At 44.1% G+C, this 23,321-nt stretch overlaps 1 protein-coding gene across 2 annotated transcripts; it reads right to left on the bottom strand.

Annotated features, from left to right (window-relative positions):
- Positions 1-1,766: 1,766 nt before the first annotated feature.
- Positions 1,767-23,271, bottom strand: mrtfba (myocardin related transcription factor Ba). Of its 2 annotated transcripts, none has more exons than XM_040023138.1 (17): positions 22,993-23,271; positions 18,107-18,188; positions 16,400-16,640; positions 10,374-10,439; positions 10,171-10,226; positions 9,994-10,069; positions 9,625-9,786; positions 9,351-9,514; positions 9,133-9,261; positions 8,784-9,031; positions 8,032-8,203; positions 5,921-6,940; positions 5,631-5,738; positions 5,379-5,528; positions 5,152-5,286; positions 4,917-4,977; positions 1,767-3,741 (listed from the first exon to the last, which is right to left on the bottom strand). In XM_040023138.1, exons 3-17 carry the CDS (start codon positions 16,560-16,562, stop codon positions 3,242-3,244), a joined length of 3,210 nt encoding a protein of 1,069 aa, XP_039879072.1. In that variant the 5' UTR covers positions 16,563-16,640; positions 18,107-18,188; positions 22,993-23,271; the 3' UTR covers positions 1,767-3,241. The 2 variants fall into 2 exon arrangements, with proteins under 2 accessions (XP_039879072.1, XP_039879073.1); XM_040023139.1 differs by lacking the exon at positions 22,993-23,271 and adding an exon at positions 22,847-22,978.
- Between the last annotated feature and the right edge of the window lie 50 nt (positions 23,272-23,321).

Here is a 23,321-nt window from a genome sequence, read left to right as displayed (position 1 = left end):
CAATCTGCGATTGAGGATGGAGCCTCTCAGTGCCTCATTTGTAAATTAAATATCCTCCACAGAGCTTTGTTCCACCAACAAATATACAGTGTTCACAGGATGATAAACAGTGCAGGTGAATAAAGAGAGCAGGAGCAGGCAGCTGAAGTCTAACAAGCAAACAGCAATGTTCAGAAAACCTGCAGGAATTCTTCCACGAGAAAAATGAGTTATTTCAATCCTGACACACACCCCTCCCTCCCCCTCGCGGGTAATGAAGTGCGTCTGAACTGTATTACTCTGTAGTAAAGGCTCTTACACGAATAAAATCAAGGCAGGATCTGACACACAGTACAGCATACGTCGAGGGAGAGCAGCTATTATTGCTTTTAGCTGTCCTTGCCTGGGCCAGTCAGCAGCCACAATAGCGAGCTGGGAGTTGCGTCGCATCACAAACGTGCGGATTTACTCCAGCAAAGAGATTTATGTTTATCTGATATGAAAGAGTTTGTCTTAGAAAACAAAAAAACAAAAATATACACATAAAACAAGATTAAATGTTGAATCTTTTACTTTAATTCTACAAAGAGAAAAGAGATACAAAAAATAAAAAAATGAGAGTGAGAAATATGTTTCACTGCCTTTTTGGCAACAACGTATCGAACATGACAGCCTTTAACACTGACAATCAGAAGGAGGAAAAACGCGTTGAACATGAATCAGCCAGTGACTTTCACCGTACGTTTTACTCGTCGCAGTGCGCTCCACGAAGCGGAGGTAAACGAGAATACGAGCTAGTCTCTGAAGGAGCGTGGGCTTGACGAGAGTTTGTTAAAACAAGCTGAAAGACGAAGCAGCAGAAGCTGAGAAGGAAGTGTGTGCAGCATTTGGCGTTTCGCTTTTCGTTTGGGCTCCGAGCACATCTGCGAGTCCTGGCCTGATCAGGTGATACAATGTGGGACCGCAGCAGGAAGAGAGTCCGCTCGGGCCTCCACATCACTGCTTTTACAGGCAAAAAAAAAAAAAAAAAAAAAAAATTCGAAAACATTTTTGCCTAATTTGCTAGTTTTTTTCCTGTTTCTTTTACCCTGAAGTATCAACAGCTGCTGTTGAAGATGTGCCGTGAAGCCACAAAAGAAGTGAAACATCGCCCTCTACTGCCTGCGACCATAATAACAGGATAAAGTGGTTAAAATGTAAACGTGATTTCACTGACTGATATAAAAAGAACATTAAAAAAAGTCTTAAAATATAAAAAAGTCCCACACAGTTACACTGCATCTGTCCCAAAAACATAAACAAATACAAAGAATTAATATTCAGGTGAGTGAACTTTGATGCCTTCAATTAAAAGGCCGCCTTCACTGACTACTTGCTGCTGTGCATCACACTGTAAAGGTGTCTGCGTTTCTCTTTTTTTAAAAACTTTACTCCGAATGAACGACACAGATACAAGAAAAAACAGTAAAACAGTCATCGGGAGCCTTACAAAGAGACAAATTTGGAATATGCAAAGCAGGTTGCAAATGATTGGAGTTGGGAGATGTTTTGCAAATTCCTTTAGACAACTTCAGGGCGGCAGCAGAGTTTGAAGCAGCCAGAGACCAAACACGAGTACGATCATGCACACGGAGACACGGCTGTACATGCAAGAGACGGAAAGACAAAGACAAACAAACACAGTCACACACACACACACACACACACACACACACACACACACACACACACACACACACACACACACACACACACACAGGGGCATGCTTCTCTCACACACTGCCCGGAAACTGACTTTATCTACAAGCCACAGCAGCTGATGTATCGCCCTTAAACCAGCGGAGTATGATTTTAGAGTATTCCGATTCCTCCAATCAGCAGTCGATCCCGTATTGAAAAGGCTTGTGAACCAAAGCAACCCATCTCTTTTTTTAAAAACTAGAGCAATTTCCTCTCCTGTCTCACACACACAAAGTGCAGGCATACTGCGGGACACCCAGATTTAAAGCTCAAAGACATCTTCCGATAACTGGCAGCACACCTATTACAGATGTGTGTCTGCAAATTGATACTTGTTCCCTTTCCTGTTTCGCTAATCAGAAGAAGAAGGAGAAAAAAAAAAAAAAAAAAAAAGCTGCCAACTTTTTTTTTTTTTAGAGTTAAGTCCCACTTTTTAAAAGTACATTCACAATTCGCGACTTGGACAACTGCAGTATCTGCGCAGCCAGTGGCAACGTGATCTTATGTCACAGTCGTGACGATCGCCTTGGATATGCAGTGTTCACATTTCCTTGTTCTGAGGTCAGCGAGGCGCGTCGTCAGATTTGTGCGCCTCTTTAGTGCATAGCTCTCACGTCGATGGGAGGAGCCGCCGCCTCCTCCTCCTCCTCTCGTCGTCGTGTTGTTCTTTAGAGTCATTGGTTGATCAGCTTGACTGATGGGAGTCAACGATAGGTCAGGAGAAAACAGTCACATCTGTTACAAACAAATCACGGACCAGTGCGAACAGAGGCTCGACTTCATTCAGACATTCCTTCACACCTCAGTCTGGCAGTAGCTGAGTGTATAACCCCGGGCTTAGCATCGGGTGCGTCGTTATAGAGACTCAAGTCTCCTTTTACTTTAGTCTGAGCCTCCAGTCGTGTTGTAATCACCAGCTTTTCTAACCTAGCATGTGACAGCACTCACGAGTGTAATTCATATCAGACCTTCAGGAACTGTCTGACATGTTGATCTATCACGATGAGTAAAACAGATGCCGTTTTCCTCTACCTCTACTAGAAATGATCCCCTCAGCTCAGTTTTCTTAGTGTGGTTTAAACTATTTACAAACAGTCTGTTCTTCCATTCAGCATTTGGCTCTGTCTCCTTGGCTCTGTTTATGATTGCTAAAATCATGACATCAGACACTAAAAAGTCTATTCTGATTAAAAATCCCTTTATTGCAGCGCAGCGTGACCGCAGTCACCTTTCGGCGGACGCTTTCCAGGTTGCCGAGCCGTTACGGGACTCTCTCCTAAAGCTGTGCAAACTCCTGCTTGTAGTTCTGCTCGGATCAGCCTCTCTTCCTCTAGAGTAGTGGGAATATTACAGATGGTATGGATTTACTGGTAAGAGTGGTATGGCACTTAAAGGCCATGTTTTCTCCTTTTATGTATTATTATTACTATTCTTTTTTTTATTTAAAATCTCTGAAGCTTTCCCTTCATCCATCCATCCATCCATCTTTCACACTTCTCCATCTTCATCATCAAAGCCTCCATCAGTCCCAGTGCAGGTCATGTGTATCCAGGAAGTCCGTTGGGATCCCCAGTGGTGTCAGCATCCCGCCAGGACCCGGCGGCATGGTGAGGTCCAGCCACTCCATGTTGTCCAGGGCCGGGTCTGACAGGCCCATGTTGAGTGAGGACGGGGGCGAGGAGGAATCGCAGAAAGACAGCTCTGACGTGTCCATGGGTGAGAAGGGCTGCTGGTCCATGAGCTGGGCCTGCAGCTCCTCCATCAGGCCCTGCGTGCGAGGGTCTGACGCAGACGGCGTCTCGGCCAGCGTCCCCTCTAGAAAGGCTTCCAGCTGATTGTCTGTGGCCAGGGACGATAGACCGGGCAAGCACGGGTTCACAAGTATGGAAGGAGGGGCTACCTGGACCTGCGGGGGCGGTCTGGACAGGACGGTGTTGACTGGAAGGGTGGTGATGCTGGCTGTGACAGGGAGAGTCTTGGGGTGAGACACCGGTGAGTTCTGATGGATAAATGGAGTGATTTCTGCAGGCGGGAAAACAAAGATCAAATAAGGATGCAGATTAAAAACTGACATATTTAAACATGTTAGTTTGTCCACAGTGGATCTAAAAAAAGAACTCATTTATAAAGTGATCTTAGATCGTATCGGTTTTTAAACAGAGTTCAGGCTGTAGAAATAAATCACATCCTTTAAGCCAATTATGAGGCTTACTTATGGGTCAATAACTTGCTGAAAAAACAGCCATTTCAAAGGATGAGTTTCCTTCTTTGATCATTGATCAGCTCGTGTGCTTTAAGTTATCGTCTTATTGCATCAGCTAATCTCTCCTAAGCTTCAGGATACAGACTCTTTCCCTCATCCTCTCCCTCAAATTACAGTTTTAAATGATTTGTTCCTTTAATGCTCACAAGGCATCCACACACTCATGTAGCAAAGCAGCACCGAGCCTTTGCCCCTCTGAAAACGAGCGCTTCACAGTTAAAAGAGTAACATGTGACTCTCACATGTCACACAACTTTGTTCTGGAGTTGTCAGCTTTGAACACTTGTACAGAGTTTTTAGTTGGACACACCAACAAAGATTTCAGAGAAGTTATGGAGGTGGGTGTGGCTGCGTTAGTGCTCTCTTTAGGTTCTTCTTCACTTCTTTCAAGATTGTGTGTCACTCACAAGCAGAATAGCAGTGGTGCTTTGTGAAGTGAGTTTTTAGGGATGTGCATCTCTAATTTATTGAGGAGGTTTATTTTTAAAGGAGGAAAGCCTCCACGAACGTCCCTTCTAATCTCGTCTCATTAACCTTAAAAACAACTCCTAGAAGCTTTTATAGAAGTCGCTGTCATGGTGAATTCAGAGTCTCTCGCTTTTTATTAGTCGGCAGTGTGAGGACGATCGGAGCATTTTATGACTCATCAATGCAGAAAAAGTCAAATTCACATTTCCAAATTACTTGAGTAAAAGTAACCCCTTTTGGCAGTCTGCAGTTTACACGGTACGTGGTCTCTGTTATACATAATATCCAAAAGGCTGATATCAGATCAGCCACAATCAGCTCGAATCTGCCAATTTAAAATGCGTACTGACATCAAATCTGCCCACACAGCAGCTTATTCACAGTTTCTCTGACACTTGGGGCTTTTTAAACTTCTTCACACTGAACAGAACGTTTTGCTTTGCACCGTCAGTGTGCACCAACTTACCTCCGCTCTCTATAAGGATGTCAAACAGGTCGTCCATTTGCTGGCTGGTTGCTGTGGGAACCTGAAAAGACATTTAAGGACGTTAAGAGACTCGACGCTTTGTAACCAAAAATGAAAAAGCTGCTCAAGGCTGGAAAAACTGGAAGTATACGCCTACGTTCTTTATGCTTCTCTGTACTCTGCACACATCAGTTTCAGTAGTGTGTGTGTCAGCTGTGGCTTGTTTTCATCTAACCTGTGAAACGTTGTTGATGTGAAGACTGCGGCTCTGTTTGATGGCCTCCTCATAGCGGGGAGGCTCTCTGGTCTTAGGAGGCTGGGGAACCAGGGAGGTGGGCTGGAAGATGAAGGTGGGCTGAGGAGAGGAAGGCTGCAAAGGTGACAGAGAAAAGATCAAGTCAGAGAAATATGTGAAGATCTGAAGAGTTAAGTTCAGAAAAATGCTGAATTCCTGATAGACACCTTATTGAGGGGCCCGTTGGAGATTCGATGGTTGGGTGATGCTCGTGGAGAGAGCTTATTCTCTGGGGAGCTTCTCAAAAAGCACTGGGGATTCATCTCAGGTCTACTCTGGTTCTCCAAGCCAGCAGTGTTATTGCACATAGTCAGAGTCTGCCAAGACATGAGAGAGTCTGACATCAGACCTCTGTACATCACAGGTCTTTGTGGCTTTTGTGTAGAGCTAACTGGAACTACTAATGAGACGTGACTCACTTGTAGCAGCGGCTGCTGGCTGGGTGCCATCTCCACCTTGGTGGTCTGCAGCTGAGGGACTGAGGAATGGACCAGGCCTGGGTTTGAGACTGTGGCCTGGAGAACAGGCTAGTGCAGAGGAAAGACATGCGAGATCGTAAGACCTCAACTCTACAGAGGATGAGTCGAGATGGTTCTTTCTAGGTTTTATATTAAGATTATCATTAATAATGCCAAGATGAGTTTATGGTAGATCAACAAGCGCTTACTCTGTTACACCCTCTGCCATGCTACGCCACTGCCTCACTCACCTGCAGGCTGACGGTGGTGCTTGGCAGCTGGATTGCAGCAGCGTTGTTGGGCAGTGACACTGGAAGGAGGATCTGTGTTCCAGCTTGGCCAGTTGCTGTCAACAAAGTCTGAGGCTGACCCAACACCTGGGAAACACCACCCGAGTGGCTGATGAAGAACTGCTGCAGGCTGGGGGGTGCGGGCTGGGACTGTGGCTGGGCTCGGAGTTTGGGACTTTTCTGGGACTGCGAGAGGAGCTGTGGGCTGCTGGTTACTTGAGGCTGACCTGGGGCCTGGATTTGTGTGATGAGCTTGGTTTGGGTCTGCAGCGGCTTGCCAGAAGAAACGGTCACATCCTCCAACTTCACCACTCCTGCCACGGGTGCTGAGTGTGCCTGTGAACCCAGGATTGAGCTTGAGATGGCAGCAGTCGATGAACAATTTGACAGGACTGCACCTTCGACTTTCACCAGGTTAGAGTTGAGGACAGGAGGAACAGAGTTCACAGCAGCTCCTGGAGCGATCTTGGGGGACATAGAGGCAGAGTCACCCTGACCTCTCTTCTCCACTTCCAGTTGCATCTTCAGCACCTCCACCAGCTTCTGCTCCTGCTCCAGCTTCCTCATCAGCTCTTCTATCTGCCGCTCCTTCTCGTGGAGCCTTCTGTCCTTTTCCTCTGGGACTTTGAAAGACTGTGAGGACTGTGGCCCTAACGAGGTCAGCATTTGAATTTCAGACAGACCCTCAGACATCCCTACATCCTGCTGGAGGGCGGAGAGATCAAAAGGAACAGGTGAGACAGGCGGCGTAGAGCTCATGCTCTCTGGAGCCACCTGCTGGACTGGGACTACAGCAGGTGTGGTAGTTGTGGTAACCTCCATGGGGATGGCAGATAGGGTAGTAGTGGCAGGAGTGGGGATGCTGGCAGCAGCAGTGGTGCTGGGATTGTCCTGGAAAGGCTTCAGTCTTTCTATCAGATCCGTCTTCGTTCCCGACACTGGGAGGCCACGAAGCTTCAGCTCTAGTTTCAGCTCGGCCACCTGGGAAGACAAAAGGAGGATCACGTCAGCATCAGATTTTAGACTTTAGTAGTCTATTTTTACAGGAGCAGTTCACTCTCTTTGGAAATGTGCTCATTTTATTGCCAAGAATTAGAAGAGAAAAAAGATTAACATAATTCATGTGTGTTTGTTAAATTTGTAGCTGGAGACAGCAGATGGTTGGCTTTGCATTAAGACGCGGAAAAATGTGGAAACATGTTGGCTGTGCTTAAAGGGACAACAATCCACCAAACAGCACGTCTAAAGCACATCATATCTTGTATGACTCATGATGAGCCATCATAAAACCAACAAATACCAGCCACAAACGCCTGACTTCATACGTGCTGCAGTTTTCAGGCTTTGTGCGAAGACACGCTGCTTCAGGTTGGCGTTTCTGATTTAGTGCACAGGCATCATAGTGCCATTAATCTTCTCTAATAACACTGTAATAAAGCAAATACCACACTTCAGCACAGAGTCTTTCCTACAGACGTAAGTACTGTGGCACCGACACCTACAGGAGCTGTAAAACTTCAGTGTACAGTTTTTGTGCTGATGTTAATGTTTGGAACGCTGTAGTTACTGAGTCAGCAGAGCACAACTTTACACACTTTGTGCATCGGCACTCTGCAACTTTACATGATGTCAAGTTTTTAAAGATTCAACAAAGATCGCACCCATAGGAGCTGCCAAGCAAACCCGTGTCAGGAAGCTCACGGTGCACCGTTTTTGTGCTGATGTTAATGCCAGAGGAGGCTAGGACTTCCTCTGCCAAACAAGCCAGACTTTTACATCTGCTCTGTAACTTCACATGGTCTGACACTTTGTGGCTTGTTGCAGGGTTGCATCTTATTATAGCAAAACACTTCAATTCAGTCAGTTCTTTAGAAGGCCCAGTTTTTTCACAAACATCTATAAAGGCTAAATGCATAGCTAGGTGACACCTGCAGCAATGGGACTGAAAAAAAAAAAAAAAGAATTCAAAGATTAAGGAGTAGTCATCCAGTACTTTTGTCTATGTTATTTTTCTCTGAGTCAGTTAAACAGAAATTTCCAAAGTGCCAGGGAATGTGATTTTGAACAAATACCTTCATCTCTTCCAGGTTGGCAGGCAGGACACCGGGTTTGCGGTTGGACAGCGAGTTGTTTGGCCGGGCCATTGCTGAAGGCAGAGCAGCAGGGGGAGGTGCAGTGGGCAAAGACACCACAATAGAAGTTGGCAGTGTACTCCCACCGTTATTCTGACCCTCTGCCACAGGTCTGCAGCAGAGGGGGGAGGGGAAAAGACAAACAAAGATGAGGTGATTGTTTTTTTAAGGAAATCCTTTCTGAATTACAGGAATATGAAACAAAAAACAGGAAGTGGAGGTGGGAGAGAGGGACGGTGTTGTTATAGAGAGAAGAAAGGCAGAAAGAAGAAAACAAGGAGAGGAAATGGGTTCAAACAGCCCATCCATCCTGTTCCTCTTGCCTCACTAACAACACCAGTCAACCAAATCACAGGCCAACAGCGATTTCAAAGACAGCTTCGCTACACCGCTGCTGCCAGGACTTTCACGAAAACAGCAGCTGGTTCATCAACATCCTGTTAGTTATCAATATGATTAGGCACAAGCCTGTTATTGGCGCTCTGCCCCTCTGTGTTGTTGAAAACAACAATATTTGGCTTTGTTTCATAATTAAAAATCAAATGTCAAGCAAGCCAAACTAGTTTAGAAACACAAAAATAGAAAGAAACCTGTCTGAAGTACAGGTAGAAATAAAACTGCAGAATAACACTGGTTTCAATGTTAACACGGGGGGGCGGGGCTAGTATTTGTAATTTGCTTTGCACACGTACTTGAGCGGTGCTGGTAATATAGTTTGGTAGTTGTAATGCTGCTGCTGCTGGCTGAGGATCTGCAGCTGGAGAAACAGCTGCTGTTGCTGCAGTAACCGGGCGTATGAGGAGTCCATGGGTGCTTCGCTGGCCTCCTGCTTCTGGTCTGGGGGAACATACTGGTGGTACTTTAGCTTTTTCACCCTCGGCTTCGGCTCCTTGCCCTTCTTACTGCGACTCTTCTCTGAGGGAGCTTTCTGCTGACTTTGCTTTGGTGGAAGCAAACGTGGAGGGAAAAAGTATTAACATGTGTTAAACTCAACAACAGTCAGAGAAAAGCAGAAAATGGAAACAGATGCGTTGTGCTTACTTTCACCAGTGTTGGGGCTGGTTTTGGAGGTACAACTGTAGCGACTGGATGAGTGAGTGTGACAGCTGGGTGGCTGGCAGGCGGCTCATTGGTGGCGATTACTTTCATGAAGTCTGTTTTTGGGACGGGCTGCAAAGAAATAATGGGTGGAGGGGGACACACTTAAAACCTCCAATGTCACTGTTGTTAAATAACAACAGTCTGGGCCTCCAGCTGACCTGCAGGATGGTGCTGGGCAGTGCTACTGGAGAGGGCGTCTCTGGGGCTCTGCTCTCCACCGGTGAGGGCGCAGAGCTCTGGGACTCCTGGCTGGCCGGTTGCTCCGGGGACAAAGCGTCGTTGCTGTCTTCCTCAAGAACCTTTGGATAATTCACCTGGCCCACTGAAAGATAGTAAAAATTACGTAATCTTTTATCATTATTCAAAGGATCAAACAAAGACATCTTTTTGTACCGATGAATTTAAACGTAAACTAAAATCATGTGTTCTCACCGATGATGGCTTGTTTAACGCTGGAATCCACCGGCAAAATGTTTTTCTCCACCAGCTCCATTGGGCCTGGTCGCTGGGCGATCTTCTCGTTGAGGTTGTCTGCTAGTCGGGCTCTCTTCAGCTTCATCTGAGTGGCCTGTAGTGAAGGTTCTGCTCCGGTCTCTGGGGACGACAATAAAAATTGTTATACAATCAGTCATAAATCAAATCAGCTAAATGCTCTAACATCAAGTTAAAAATACATCCTTTCTTGCTTAAATATGACATCAGTCTTTCTATTTCAACACTTTAAAGCACCACAGGAAACAATACTTAAAGCATTGTTAAAAAAAGAAGTTTGTGCATTGTGAAATAGGCAATTATTAGAACCTTGCAGGATGTGCATCCTGACCAGCTCTGCTCTTTCTGGACGACTGCGGATCTTATGTTTGAGAAAATTCTCAGTCTGGAGAGGAAGGCAGACACAGATCAGTTAATTATTTAAATTTTACTGTTACCAACAACTCAAGTTTACATTTATGTAGTTTTTTCCCCCCAAAAACTTACCCGGGCTCTCTCCAAGCTGCGAATCTGCCCGTGGAAAGCTGCCGGACTCTTCAAAGCTGCAATACAAAACATTTTCATCTACTTTATTCACAAATTATTATCATCATTTTTTTTTAAGTGTCTCCCGAGTTATCAGTATGAACCAGGGTACCACTTTGTTATTATTTCCCACCCACGCCACAATAGCTGTTGCAGTTACTCACGTGGCATAATGCCCTGGTCCACCAGCTGCTCCCGGGTTCGCCTCTGCTGGAGTCTCAGCTGCAGCACTGAAAGCAAACATGGAAAAGCAAATTTAACTGCTATGTAGAGAAAAAGATGAGAAACCTTGCTTGATGCTTAATGAGAACTACGAAAGCGGGGAAATAAAATAGGGAAGAAAAGCACAGAAAACCCAAAAGATGACGAGAAAAATGTCTCACTAATGCAACTCATAGTGTACTCATCGTGCTGACATTACGTATATTTTCATGTTTAGGATGACTGTGCAGACTTTCACGCTAAATGCTCTGCAGCTGATCACATCTTTACAAACGGGGTTAAACAAAGAGGTGCACGCTAGCGTGGCGAGTCTCTCCCAGGTATTAGAATTCTGCCGTTTTAGGCGATTGAACCTAAAACCCTGTTATTGTTTTGTTACTTCACTCCTCAAATCTGCCTGGTAAGACTCAAATCGTGACTGTAACAGTCGCTGCTCAGGGATGGGAGGCAATAAAAATTGCCCTGTCATAACTCATCACTGACAGCCTGCAGTGTGAAGATCCAAAGCACAGCTATCTCTTAGCTAAGCAAAGACACACAGACAAAGACACTCACGACTCAATACACAACATTTTGTTTCATTATTTTGTTGAAATGTTCTAAACTACATGAAAAATCATGGACAGGAATATTAATAATGGCATCATGTGTTTAGAGATATTCTATCAACCATTTATTCACCTTTGTTTAAAAGCTGAAAGCCAGTCACATCCTCTCGACCACGGAGTAATAAGACCATCCAAAGAGCTTGTCCTCCCACAGTGGTATGTTTATGCTACAGAGCCTTTAACCCCTCCTCCACCTCTACTCCCACTACTCCCATTTTCACTGAAACCAATTTGAGATGAGTTTGTTTGCCTCGTCTGTATCGTCGACACATCATATAAGACGTAAAAGTGTTTTTGTAACTGCAATACACTACAGGAAGCTACAGAAGCAGTATCACCTATATCGCCTGCTAAGACTGCACTCAACACTAATGAAGAAGAACGAAGCGCGAAACAGGAGGATGGAAGAAAATGTTAAAAATAAAAAAATAAAAGTCCCCCCCCAATGTAAAAGCACAGAAAACAAAGTTAAATGCAGCGTTGATACCTCATTTATGCTGCTGTTTGTACAGTAATGTTTATGTTAGCTTACCTGTAGGAAGCTTCTCAGAATGATGTTTGCTAAGCCAACACGATTTCAGTTTTGTTAGCTAATGAGTGAAATATGATAGTAAACCATTAAACAGGGGAACTCGAAAAGAATCTGCACCTCTCAAATGGCTGAAGTCACGACAGAGAGCATTGTTATCAGCAGCTGGGAACATCGTCTCAAAGATAAGAGCAGGCCTCACTCCAGAGCACGTCCAATGAATCATCTGTAAACTTTGGAAACTTGTTATTTTGGACTAGAAAATAAAATCTTTTTGATTGAATTGGAAGCTTTATTTGAGCTTATGGGCAGCAGCCATTTTTACTTTCCTATTTGCACATTATTTTTTGTTTAAATACTATGAGGACTTTAATTTGTATTAAATAAAAATATTACCCATTTCATTTTTATTCTGACGGTCTTATCGAGCAATGTTAAAAACACAGCTGATTATTTTAAAATTCATGTTTCCTGGGTCATTATTTGAATTTGCTGTGAGACGAGACAACAGGGTGATTTCACAGGTGGGCAGACTTCAGCAGGTGGAGCCTGGAACAGAAGGTTTGCCCAAAGGGAGCAGAGATAGGAGTTATTGAGATGATCGTCGACTAATTGAAGAAAATTTGCAGATTAGCCGGCCTTAAAAATAACGTTTAGTCGGAACCCTACACCAGACTGCACTGTTTCTTAGAGTTTCAAAGCAGTTGCTGACTCAGCGCTGCAAGACACTGGACGTAAAAAGGCAGCAACAACTGCATGCTCAGCAGAAACCGCTTCTCTCAGAAACACCAGCACACAGCTTTAATGGGATTTCATTAAGAGACAGTCACACAGGGACGTATACACTGAGTGGGAGTTGCAAATGCCCACAGATTAAGCACTGGGCACAAGTACAGTCACTTCTGTATTCACAGGAAGGGACACGTCAAAATTACTGTGAAATACAAACTCCTACGACACAACAGGAAACAGCTGCCTCACCAATATTTTGTCTTTCCCATCTGTTTACCACCAATCGTTTTCATAACTGATGCTCATTTTACAGACAAAACTGGTATTAAAGGCAACGCAGCTCCGGTCAAACATTTACAGAAATAATTGCAGATTCAAAAAAAAAAAAAAAAAAAAATCAGTAACGTGGACTCTCGCTGCGCTCTGTAAACACTGCGAGCCAGGTTTCGGTGGACACATGTATGCTTAAGGTGATTCAGTTAAGACTTCCAGTAAACAACGTTGTCCCCGAATTCCTCCGGGAAACGGCGCTCAGACTGACAAACACACGATGACCTGTGACCTCAGCAGTGTGAAGGGAAACTGTGGATATGAATGAGGCGTTTATGCGCTCACACAGAAATAAGGAAGTAAAAGAAATGAGTGTTGTTAAACCAGTACCAGTACCACACACAATATATATTAGAGATTATGTGTAAGCAGGCTAACGACAATAAAACTTAGGAAAGAAACACTTTGGAGACACAGCAGGTTTGACTGCCTTTGTAAAGCGTTTGCTTTGCCTGCGCCTTCAGTGCAGCCTCTCTGCTCAGATTTGCTAAACTAAAAGAAATTAAAAGATAACTACTTAAACGTTTACAACTCAGGACACCTTTTGATTTTAAGCCCTTCTTTAAAGTTTTCCTAATAACAATCTGCAGCAATCAGACACTGAAGGCAAACTTGTGAGATAAGGAGAAATGAGACAGGAAAAAACAGCATGGTTACTGTTAAAATATTTGAATGCTGGACAGTGCAAGTGTTTCAGAGTACGGAGGAAGTGGAGACAACCAGGGTGGAGTAAAAGATAAGGTCTTTATCACAGAGTCTCTGCTAAGTTCCAGTATTCTGTATGAATCAGGCATACTGATTGCTTCCCGGCTGCAGCTCCTAAAATGTGGAACAATTTGCCTTTGCACATTAGACGGGCCTCCTCTCAATAGTTTTTTAAACCCACCTTTGACACCTTGTCAGAGGTTTTAATTTTACTTTTGTTCTATTGTCCTTCTCGTTTTACGTCTTTCGTGTATTATACAGTATAGCACTTTGGTCCTTTGTGGCTGTGTAACAGTGCAGCCTGCTCTGAGTGTCTTTGAGTTAGTGTGAGCTGTCCTGAGACAATTAATTGCTCACAGTTGTTAATACATTTAACAGTAGGGAGATTACACAGCCGCTGGCAGAGGCGCACATTAGCAAACACCCTGACAGCTGCTTAATATGACGCTGAAATGGAAAGTGTTGCTGGTGAGCTCAGCAGTTTGTCAAAAGCACTCCTAACCACCGCTGTGTATTTATTTGGACAGTATTAAATGAGTAATGATAACATCCTAATGAAACCCATCATAAATAAAGATTACACAGGGTGGGCCATTTATATGGATACACCGTAATAACATGGGAATGGTTGGTGATATTAAAGTCCTGTTTGTGGCACATTAGTATATGTGAGGGGGCAAACTCCTCAAGATGGGTGGTGACCATGGCGGCCATTTAGAAGTCGGCCATCTTGGATACAACTTTTGTTTTTCAATAGGAAGAGGGCCATGTGACACATCAAACTTATTGGCAGTGTCACACGAAAAACAATGGTGTGCTTGGTTTCAACGTAACTTCATTCTTTCATGAGTTATTTACAAGTTTCTGACCACTTTTTACTTGCAGACAGCACGCTTTTTTTTTTCCTGAGTGACTGCAGGAATTCAGCAAGTATGAAACCACAGCCAACATCCAGGAAGCAGCACAGATGGGACGAGCTAAAGTTTTTACTAGTGTTCAAAGCCTTTGTGTTTCCTTGATAAGCATCAGTAAGAAATACGGATTCTTGTGCAGCACAGCTTTTCCCCTCCCTGTGGGCTTCAAACTATTTTACATGATCTATATATAAGCTTCAACATGTGATCCTAAAAGAGAGAAGTCATTTGTATTTGTGGAAACGTGGCCTGTATTTATTTCTTTACTTGCTCTCAGTCTGATAAACAATAATTTCATAAAATACTCGATTAAAATCAGTCAGACACGTCCACACCATCTCTTCTACCAAAACCCTGTACAGGGTGGCAGGACAAACTTCACATCTTAGAAGAGAGCCGGAGATCAATAATAACTACTGATAAACACATAGTGTGAAAAGGTAACTTAAGAAGAAACACTCAGTGCATTATGGGAAGTCCCCAGCAGCCCAGGCCTTTTTCAGAACAACTAAGGGAGGGTTCAGAGTCACCCGAAACAGGCCTAATTATAAGCTTTATCAAAAAAAAAAAAAAAAAAGTAGAGCTGGTGTCTGTTTCCTGTATCCAAACTGGTTCCACAGCAGAGGGCCTGAAATCTGACACTGATTAACACACCGTTACCCTGTTTCTGAGAGGCTTGTGAGCTGCCCACATGACAGACCATCCAGCCATGAAACAGTCGTGCATTTCTGTATTACTCATGCTTAGGCACGTCAGCCTGTCATGTGACATCCAAACAGAGACAGAAAAGTTTGTGAGTTGCAAGAGATCAGCCAGCGCTACACTTGGCTAGAGAACACGTGCGATACGCGTTTAATCACCCGTTCTGGTCCATTTCTTAAAACCGCGAATTCCAAAAACAAACACCTCAAGTGAGATGGACTTCCTGTTCAGAGAAGTCAGTTACTCAAAGCTAATTATAGGTAGAACTCACAATTTGCAAACATAAAAAGAAAATCAACAGCTTGGTGGAGATTCGTTTTATTCTTATTATTTGTTTGCATATAAACTTCTGCTTACCAACTTCAATTTTTAGGCTACTTCCTTTTCAGACTCCTAATCTTTGTCAAAACAACCTCAAAACCCTTAATCTCCAAACTCCATCCTGCTGATAGTGGTGCTGTAATTCTCCTCCTCTCCCTCCAGACTCTCTGAGCTCGCCACAGCTTAAGACTCAGAGCCGTCTGATGGCAGACAGATTAACACCTGCATGATAAAAGCCAATATGAGAGGAGGGACTCTGCGGTTGGCAAAGTGCTGTGGAGCGCTCAGAGGGTGGAAAGTATGAGGTATGTTTTCTCACTGGAGGGGAAATGACAAAAGCCGAGATGATGAGTGGGTGCTACTACTGTTGACATTCCACAGAAATTTTCCGCAGTCAAGCCGTTTCTCCTGCGAAATCCTACAGTCACCCAGAACGTGTTAAATCCAGTCTGGAGCAGCTTTGATTAAAACCCACTGCAGCATTTGTTGACTTGCATCTGACGAATTAAGATTTTCTTGGGAATCATGATCAATACCGCAGTGACTGGACTGAATGGCTTAACTGGTCTCCATACGCCAGTCTAAGCCACGATTAGAAGCTGGCGGTGAATCGAACCCGCTCCCAAAGCCTGGTATTTGCATAGCCATCCATCAGTGTCATATTCAGTCCCATGTGGATGCCAAAACAACACTGACACTGTGAGGATTTAGAAGCAGAGCTGGTGGAGGAATCAGGAGTTGAGGACTGAAGCGTGATTGGCTGATTGAGTGGAAGTTAGTGACTGCACATCTTTGTATTTACATTATCGGACAGTGTGTGCGCTATCAACGCATGCAATCTTCAAATACAGTATTTGGCATCTTCAGTTTACACTGTTTCTGCTGATTTTATCTACGAAACTATTTTGTCTGTGTTTTATCTGTATGCATGTAGCTGATAATATTGCTTGTTATTCTCTAACACCTTAGAGAATAACACAGAAAGAGGGATTTACACATATCACTTTTCTCCGTTTTTCACTCCTTTTTAAATAATGTCACTCAGTTTGTGCTGCAGCAGAGACAGGAAGTGTGGGAAGTCAACAGAGATGAACTGTGGAGGTTGTGTGGCAGCAGTGTATCCTCACCATTTTTGCGTTCACTGAGCGGAGGCAGGCTCTGTGTGGGCTGCAGCGACAGCTCCTCCATCTCATGGGTCACAGCCTCGCTCTGGGGACTGGGCACCAGTAGATTTGACATCTCGCAATCCCCCTCTGCTCCTAACTGCCTCTGGGAAGCCTGGGGCTCCATCCTGCCTCAGGAGGTGGTTGGGGAGGCTCTGAGGCAACCAACGGATCACCGTCCCTGTGTGTAATGTCTCCCTGCTACCTGTGTAAGAGCAACAGGAAAGAAGAGATAAAGAGGAGTATCAGTTAAAATCCTTCCTCAACAGGAGGAATGCGTCACTCAACGATACTTTGTGGGCTCCTCGAAAATAACGCTAATTCAGAATAACGAGCATCATCATCCTGTTGGTATGACTGCTTCACCCAACTGGTGAAATGCTAAGGGTGGCATTTCATTTCAGCCATCTGGAACAGCTCAGTCGCAGCCCAAATTATTCATTAAGCCAGCTGGGTTGGCTATTATACTGAATAATCACTTCAAACCGCTGCTCAAGAGAAACAACGCCAATTTGTGCATGAATGTTCTCTCTGTTCCGACAGGCTTCATAATCCGGAGCATGACGTCGCTGTGGTGGTTTCAAACGGAGGGAACGGAAACATTTCGGGGAGCAACACAAACAGTTTAGTATCCATGGCGTCCCAACAGTCTGCTCGGTCTGAGCCATTTATCGCTCTCCAGCAGCACCCAAATCTATCCATTCCTGGACCTAAGCACTCTTTAATAACCATCCTGATGTGCTGCTTTTGGCTGAGAAGCACCCTGTTCCTATTGCATCTTTTTTTTCTCCCCTCAAGTGTCAAAGGCATCACACAGACCACAGAGTCTGCAGCACCATAAGACATGCAACAAATGCTTGGACTTGAAATCAGTTTTCATTTATAAGTCTCTGCTCTCGCAGCGCTCCACTACACTGTTTTCCTTTAAGATCTGTGCCAGTTTCACAGACCAACATCAAGAGTCTGCAGCTCCATTAATCTGGCATTAAGTACTAACAGGGGAGTCATTGCCAGTTAACTTGACATTTATTCTCAGTTGGTCCATGTTAACTGCTGCAACCACTACAAAATTCACCCCAGTCGCCAAAACTTTGGTTTCAAATCCATCACCACTCACTGCCTCTTATATGATGATTATGTGCTATTAAAACAACCTGGTTCAGCGATAATTCGGGCCTTGAAGTTCAGCAGTGTAACCTCAATGGCTTTCTGTGGTAAAACTGCAGAAACAGTGTTTCACACAGTGACTGTAGAGGTCAGACATTTTCTAAGAAGGGTGCATGCGTCTAAAGAGAGACACAAGCCTACTTTTTTTTTAAGTTAGCAATTTAAATTACCAAGTACTTTGGAACAAAAAGCAACAGGGCGACATACTCCAGTGCATTTCCAGTGAGTCTCATCCTCTGGATGGACGACACACTCCTGGACCGGTTATCCCTCCATTCTGTCCAAAAGACCAGACTTAAACGCAAAAACTGCCACGTAAACAAAAACAGCCTTGAAATAGAGAAGTGATCAAGAAAAATGGATGGATGCTTGTTCCCACACTACTCGTTAAAACAAATGCAGTTTGTCTGTTAGCTTGCTGGCACACAGCTGGGACGCTGATGCAAAGAAAACCATCGCCTTGGGTGGTAACTGTATATCAGCTGTTGATGGGACCGTTCCTACCTGAGGAAGCAGCAGACAAGGGACGGAGAAAGAAGTCTTGGCTAGTTGCTGTGAAGAGTCACACTAAGCCATTGAGTCGAATCTGGAAGGAGAGAGAAAAACAAACATCATGAGAATGAAACTCACAAGTGCAGCATGTTTTCCTTTTTTTCAGATGACTCAGTGACACTGGACAGTCAGTGTATAATCCTACACCACATTCAGTGCTAAGCCTGTTTCACTAAAAGTCTCTTCTGTTTCTGTCTAGTCATAATGGCTGTTACATTTAAAGAAGAAGAAGAAAAAAAAGCAGTAAGCTTTATTTTCCTTTATTTCTGAAAAGCGGTGGCTGAATATTAGCGTGTTTTCAGACCACCAAACCAGAGTTTAACATAATAGAGGGGCAAGAGAAACCACACTGGGAAACAACTACTTGAACCTAATGAGAAATCCGATCTGCAAAACATGGTGCCACTGTGATGCTGCTTTAAAAGGTGCGGCGAATAAAAGTAGTAAGCACCACTTCAAAATGCTGCAATGGATGCGGCCGACACTCAAAGCTTCATCTGGGTCTGAAAAATCACGTTCAAAGGTTGCACGGAAAACATGCACACTATGATCGTCTATACAAAGACAACAGAAACTGCAGCTGTAGTGCAGCATCATACTGCAGCATGAGGCAGAGAAAAGGAATCAATCAGCCACACAAAGAAGCTTTTAATCCTCTCTGAGATGTGTGCAAAGTAGATAACTTAATTAGGATAAGACTCATGCATCAATTCACTGACACTCTGGAAAGATAATGGCCTTGTGCCACATTTCTCATACTGCATGCCCATGTACATACCCGTGCTTCTGTATGGAGTGTTTGTGCAGTGAAAATGAAGCTTTTATAAAAGGTATTCTACGTGCATAAATGCTAGAAGTTGGTTATTTTAGCCCATTGCTGTGTGGCTGCTAAGCAGTATGACAAGATCTTAATACAACAACCTTTAGGCACCTGTGTGCCACATCACGTTTGTGCATTACAGTAAGATTGCCAGTTATCTTGTTGATGCGGGTTCCTCCCTAACAGCAGTAACAAATGCAGTTTAGCATATTTTAGCCTGTTCAACAACTTCACTTCAAAAACTCACATCGGTCAGACTATAAAAATGAAGCTAGATGGGTTTCGTATCACAAGAGTGAACGGCAGGAGAGAACAGCAGTGCAGCATTCCAGCAGCCAGACCTCCGTGACATGTGCGAGTACATGTTGAGCGAACAAGTGAGTGCGAGAAAGGGGGAAGTGAAAGAGAGAGGAAGGGCCCAACAACTGTCGCAGCTGAAGAGGTTTTGTGGGATAAACATCGGTGGTCCCCCTCGCAGAATCAAAGAGCAGATCCAGACGGCAGGCGCAGCATGTTGCTGTGCCCTCTGTTCTTTTAATGGCACGAGGCAACAAGCCGCACATTCTTCATCAAAGGGTAATGCGCACAAACACACCTCTAGAAACAAAAGGGTGCTTAACATTAGCGAGTGAGCGGTCGCTACTCATTCACACAGGTAATAGATGTGCCGCACGACTGGCTTCACCTTCCAGATGCAGAAGCTGCATGTATATTTTACTGTTTATGATTCTGCCCGTGGGCGTGTTACAGACACAGACCACTGTTCGGTGCAATCACAAACACATAAACAAGGACACCCTTCGCTTCCCTGTCAGCACACATTTGTCATCCAGTTTTCTCTACAGTAATGTGCAAAATAAGATCTTGAGCAACGCCTCACTTCTCTATATCATGATAGGAAAATGGGAAATGGGTGCAGTAATTTATTGAAATGTGTGCAAACTCACATGGAAATAGATTATAGGAGGCTAAAACTATTTTTACAATTCCAGTGAGCTTGAAAGTCAATATTTGTTCTGCTGCACAGGCCGAACTCTTTTTCCAGGAACAGTTCTCCAGGCTTCTTGAAGGACACTCAAAGCTCTTCTTTGGATCCTGCACAAACACTGTACAGACTACGAATGTACAATACATCAGTTTGAGTTAATGCTGGGCTTGTTGATATTTACAGATGGCAGTGGCTGAAAAGATAAACACTTTTCACACGGGAATTCTGAACAATGATGCAAGAACCAGGTTAGCACACCGACTGCAGTCGTCTTCACATGTAGCGCACAACACGAGATGGTCACCTTAAGACAAGTACAGGAGGGAGCTGCCCGGGTAAGACATGAGCAGGCGGGAATTCACCGAACAACTACCACTGCCGTGCTCACGTGTACTTTAACTTTGCATTTGTTTTGGACAAAGACCATTTAATGGTTGATTTGCCTGCATCAGATTTTTCTCTTCTCACACGCAGCACCATTATGCAGTATTTACGAAAGTTCAGGGCCGCGGCGCACATGTGCAAACATCCATTTCAAACCAGTTCAGATACAATTATTGTTACAATGTCTTATTTTGAGGAATTTCCCTTTCAACAACAAAAAATGTAAAAAAAAAAAAAAAAGCCTGTACAGGTCGATGACGACGAACACAGTCAAGTTAACTTTAAGTATTTGCATAGGTAGGGATGAAGACATCGAAAGGGGTTTTCAAAGTATTTGGAGCTCAGCCGAGGTACCATGGAAATAACAGCCTATGAATGACTATGCCATCCTTAGATCATTGCGCTTGCTAAACTAGAGCTAAAAATAAATCCTCCTGGTGAGACTTCTGAAAAGTCAAACAGATTTCAGTTTTCAGATGGTGGTTCGGAGGAATTTCTCTACATTATCAATGCTGACTGGAGATGTTAGCACAGTGCGGTGTTCTCAGCTAAAGCCAAACGAGCCACAGAGGATTTTAAGATTAACTAACACTGGCTTCAGGTTTTATCTGTGTCTGATTATCTGTAGCGTGACAAAGGAAGATCAGTCAAGTCAACAAAGGTGTCCAGGCTGATGACAGAATGTGGGTGTGCCTGCTGCCTTAGGCGCTTCTTTCTCTTTCACTGCCTTATAAAAAAATAAAATAAAAAACAGGCTACACTCGTGCCATACAGGTGACAGAATTTATGGCATTTTACAGTGTCTTGATTGTCTTGAGAGAAAAAGGCCTATATAGAAAAAAAAAGGACAACATTTATTAAGCAGAGAGCAGGATTCTAGAGGTAAAACAATAAAACAATTTATACAATATTAAAAGCAATGGAAAGTGGTTTACAATCACAATAGCTTTGCAGGCATCGCTGCAGCCACAGAGATATGTACCCACAGCCGTTGCAAACATGTCTGAAGAGAAGGTCATGGGCCACCTTACAAATAGCCCTGTAGAGAATCCCAGTGATAAGGCAGCCACACACACCCATTCTCTTAAACAGCCTGAGATAACTGAAATTCTGAGACCTAGTGTCCACACTGTCTTCATAGAAAAACGCACAGACTGAACATCACCTCTGATGAACTGCCATGTCATGTAGTCCTGTTTAGGACATGCCTGTTTGGCATGGCACAGCAACAAAAAGAAAATCAAGTACTCTTTTTTTTTTTTTAAGTCACAGCATGCTATTCTTCAGTATGAAACACAGCTCAGCTTCAGCTCAAACAACAGAACAATGTGTAGGGCGTACATGAGAGCCGCTTTTGAGCAGTTTGAGTCTGCAGATTTCTGAGCCTTCAATAGACCAGGTCTTGCAGGACAAAAATGTCTGCTTTTAACCAAAGATAAGACAGGAATTATGTCATCACCCTGCCTCATTCAGCCACAGTCGCTGCTCTGCTCTTGTTTCCCACAGACACACATGTGGTGTCGTTTCCTTCCTGGCTGCCTTAGGGGACTTTGCTCAAAAGATCCCCTTCAAAAGAAGAATAGAAAGAAGAAAGAATCCGTACAAACAGACCAGGTAAACCACACTAAAAGTTTCAGTGTGGTGACACCTAAGCAAAATTAAAACTGCGACTCGGAGGATTTATAAAAGCCCCTAATTTCCCAGCGCATTGGGCTGCTTCTTTGGCCTGTTCTATTTTGCATGCCAAGCACCGCAATACTGGAAACCGCAGTACTGTTGCAAACTAACCCTACACTAAAAGGCAGAAAAAATAACCTACAGCCTCCGTATATTTCCGTTCCCATGCAACCATATGCACAATGTTTAAGATAACGTGAATAATTCACACTTTACAGTGACACGCTGACTCGACAGAGCCGCCTCTGAATAAACGCTTCCTGCCAGTCTGCATGACTCACACACAGGCTGTTTGGATTTGCTGCACCACAACCTCTAGACATCTTTATTTTACTTGTATTTATTTTTTCACTTCATTAGACTAGGAAGGCTGGAAGAGAACATGCCGGTGTTTCCGTAAGCCAGGAGACTCAGTACACTGCGACAGTATTACTTGAGAAATTGGCCTGTCGGCTCACTAACACACTGTATGCCATGCCTTGCAATTCAGACAGTATCCGCAGTTAGCTAGAAGGAAATGGCTGAAATAAACACACACCTTGCACAAACACCATACTCACAAAAGGCTAGTCTGTTTAAGCAGCAATAATAGATTTTCCCGAGGGAGTGTTATTGAGTGAGACGGCTGGGCTGTTATCGCAGAGGCGAGTGGGTGTGGGTTAAGCTACGGCTGGATAACTACTTTAAATCTGACAGGGGAGTGAGTTACAGACAGCGACGACCATAAAATATAATGAAGCGCTTTCATGACTGTCATTTCTAGGAAAGGGAATAAATACACATCAAGTTACAGTCAAATGAGCCTTGTCCATGCTTTCCTTACCAAGCCACGCTCTGCTGTCTAGGTCTGCACATCACGAATGCTCCTCAACAACAACCTCCTTACATTTTCTCCAGTTAGCTCGCTCCAGCTAACATGGGCTAACATGCTAAAAACAAGACAGCGCCGCCCCGGGTTTGTGCTCTTACCGAAATATGACGACTTGAAAAGCGAATCCATCCGAGCCGTGGTCTGCAACGAGGTATCCAAATTGCGTCAACGGAATTATGCTAAGTATTCAGTTTTTTATTCGTCCAGCTCTGAGATTGAAGTTTATTTCGCGGACTAAAATGGCTGCGACTGGTCTAGGTTCGGATGCAGAGTGACGTAATGACGTTGTCGGACAGGAAGCTCGGGAGAGGTCGGCAGGGGAGGAGAAGGGTGGTCCTGTTCACTGGGCAGCATGGTCACTCCTTAAAAACCGGAATTTCTCCTTCAAAGTACAGACGATTGCAATATAATGGATACGTAATGGAAA

Source organism: Simochromis diagramma, unplaced genomic scaffold, assembly GCF_900408965.1.
Source record: "Simochromis diagramma unplaced genomic scaffold, fSimDia1.1 OVJJ01000208.1, whole genome shotgun sequence".
In the NCBI taxonomy this organism is placed as follows: domain Eukaryota; kingdom Metazoa; phylum Chordata; class Actinopteri; order Cichliformes; family Cichlidae; genus Simochromis; species Simochromis diagramma.
This window is presented reverse-complemented; position numbering and strand designations above follow the sequence as displayed.

Bases quoted from the DNA above. Each gene is read 5' to 3' on its own strand.
- mrtfba (XM_040023138.1), bottom strand. From the start codon at position 16,562: ATGGAGCCCCAGGCTTCCCAGAGGCAGTTAGGAGCAGAGGGGGATTGC. The intron at 5,529-5,630 runs GTGAGTCACGTC...ATGTCTTGGCAG, and splicing joins GCCAGCAGCCGCTGCTACAA to ACTCTGACTATGTGCAATAA. The intron at 4,978-5,151 runs GTTAGATGAAAA...ATGTCTTTTCAG, and splicing joins ACATCAACAACGTTTCACAG to GTTCCCACAGCAACCAGCCA.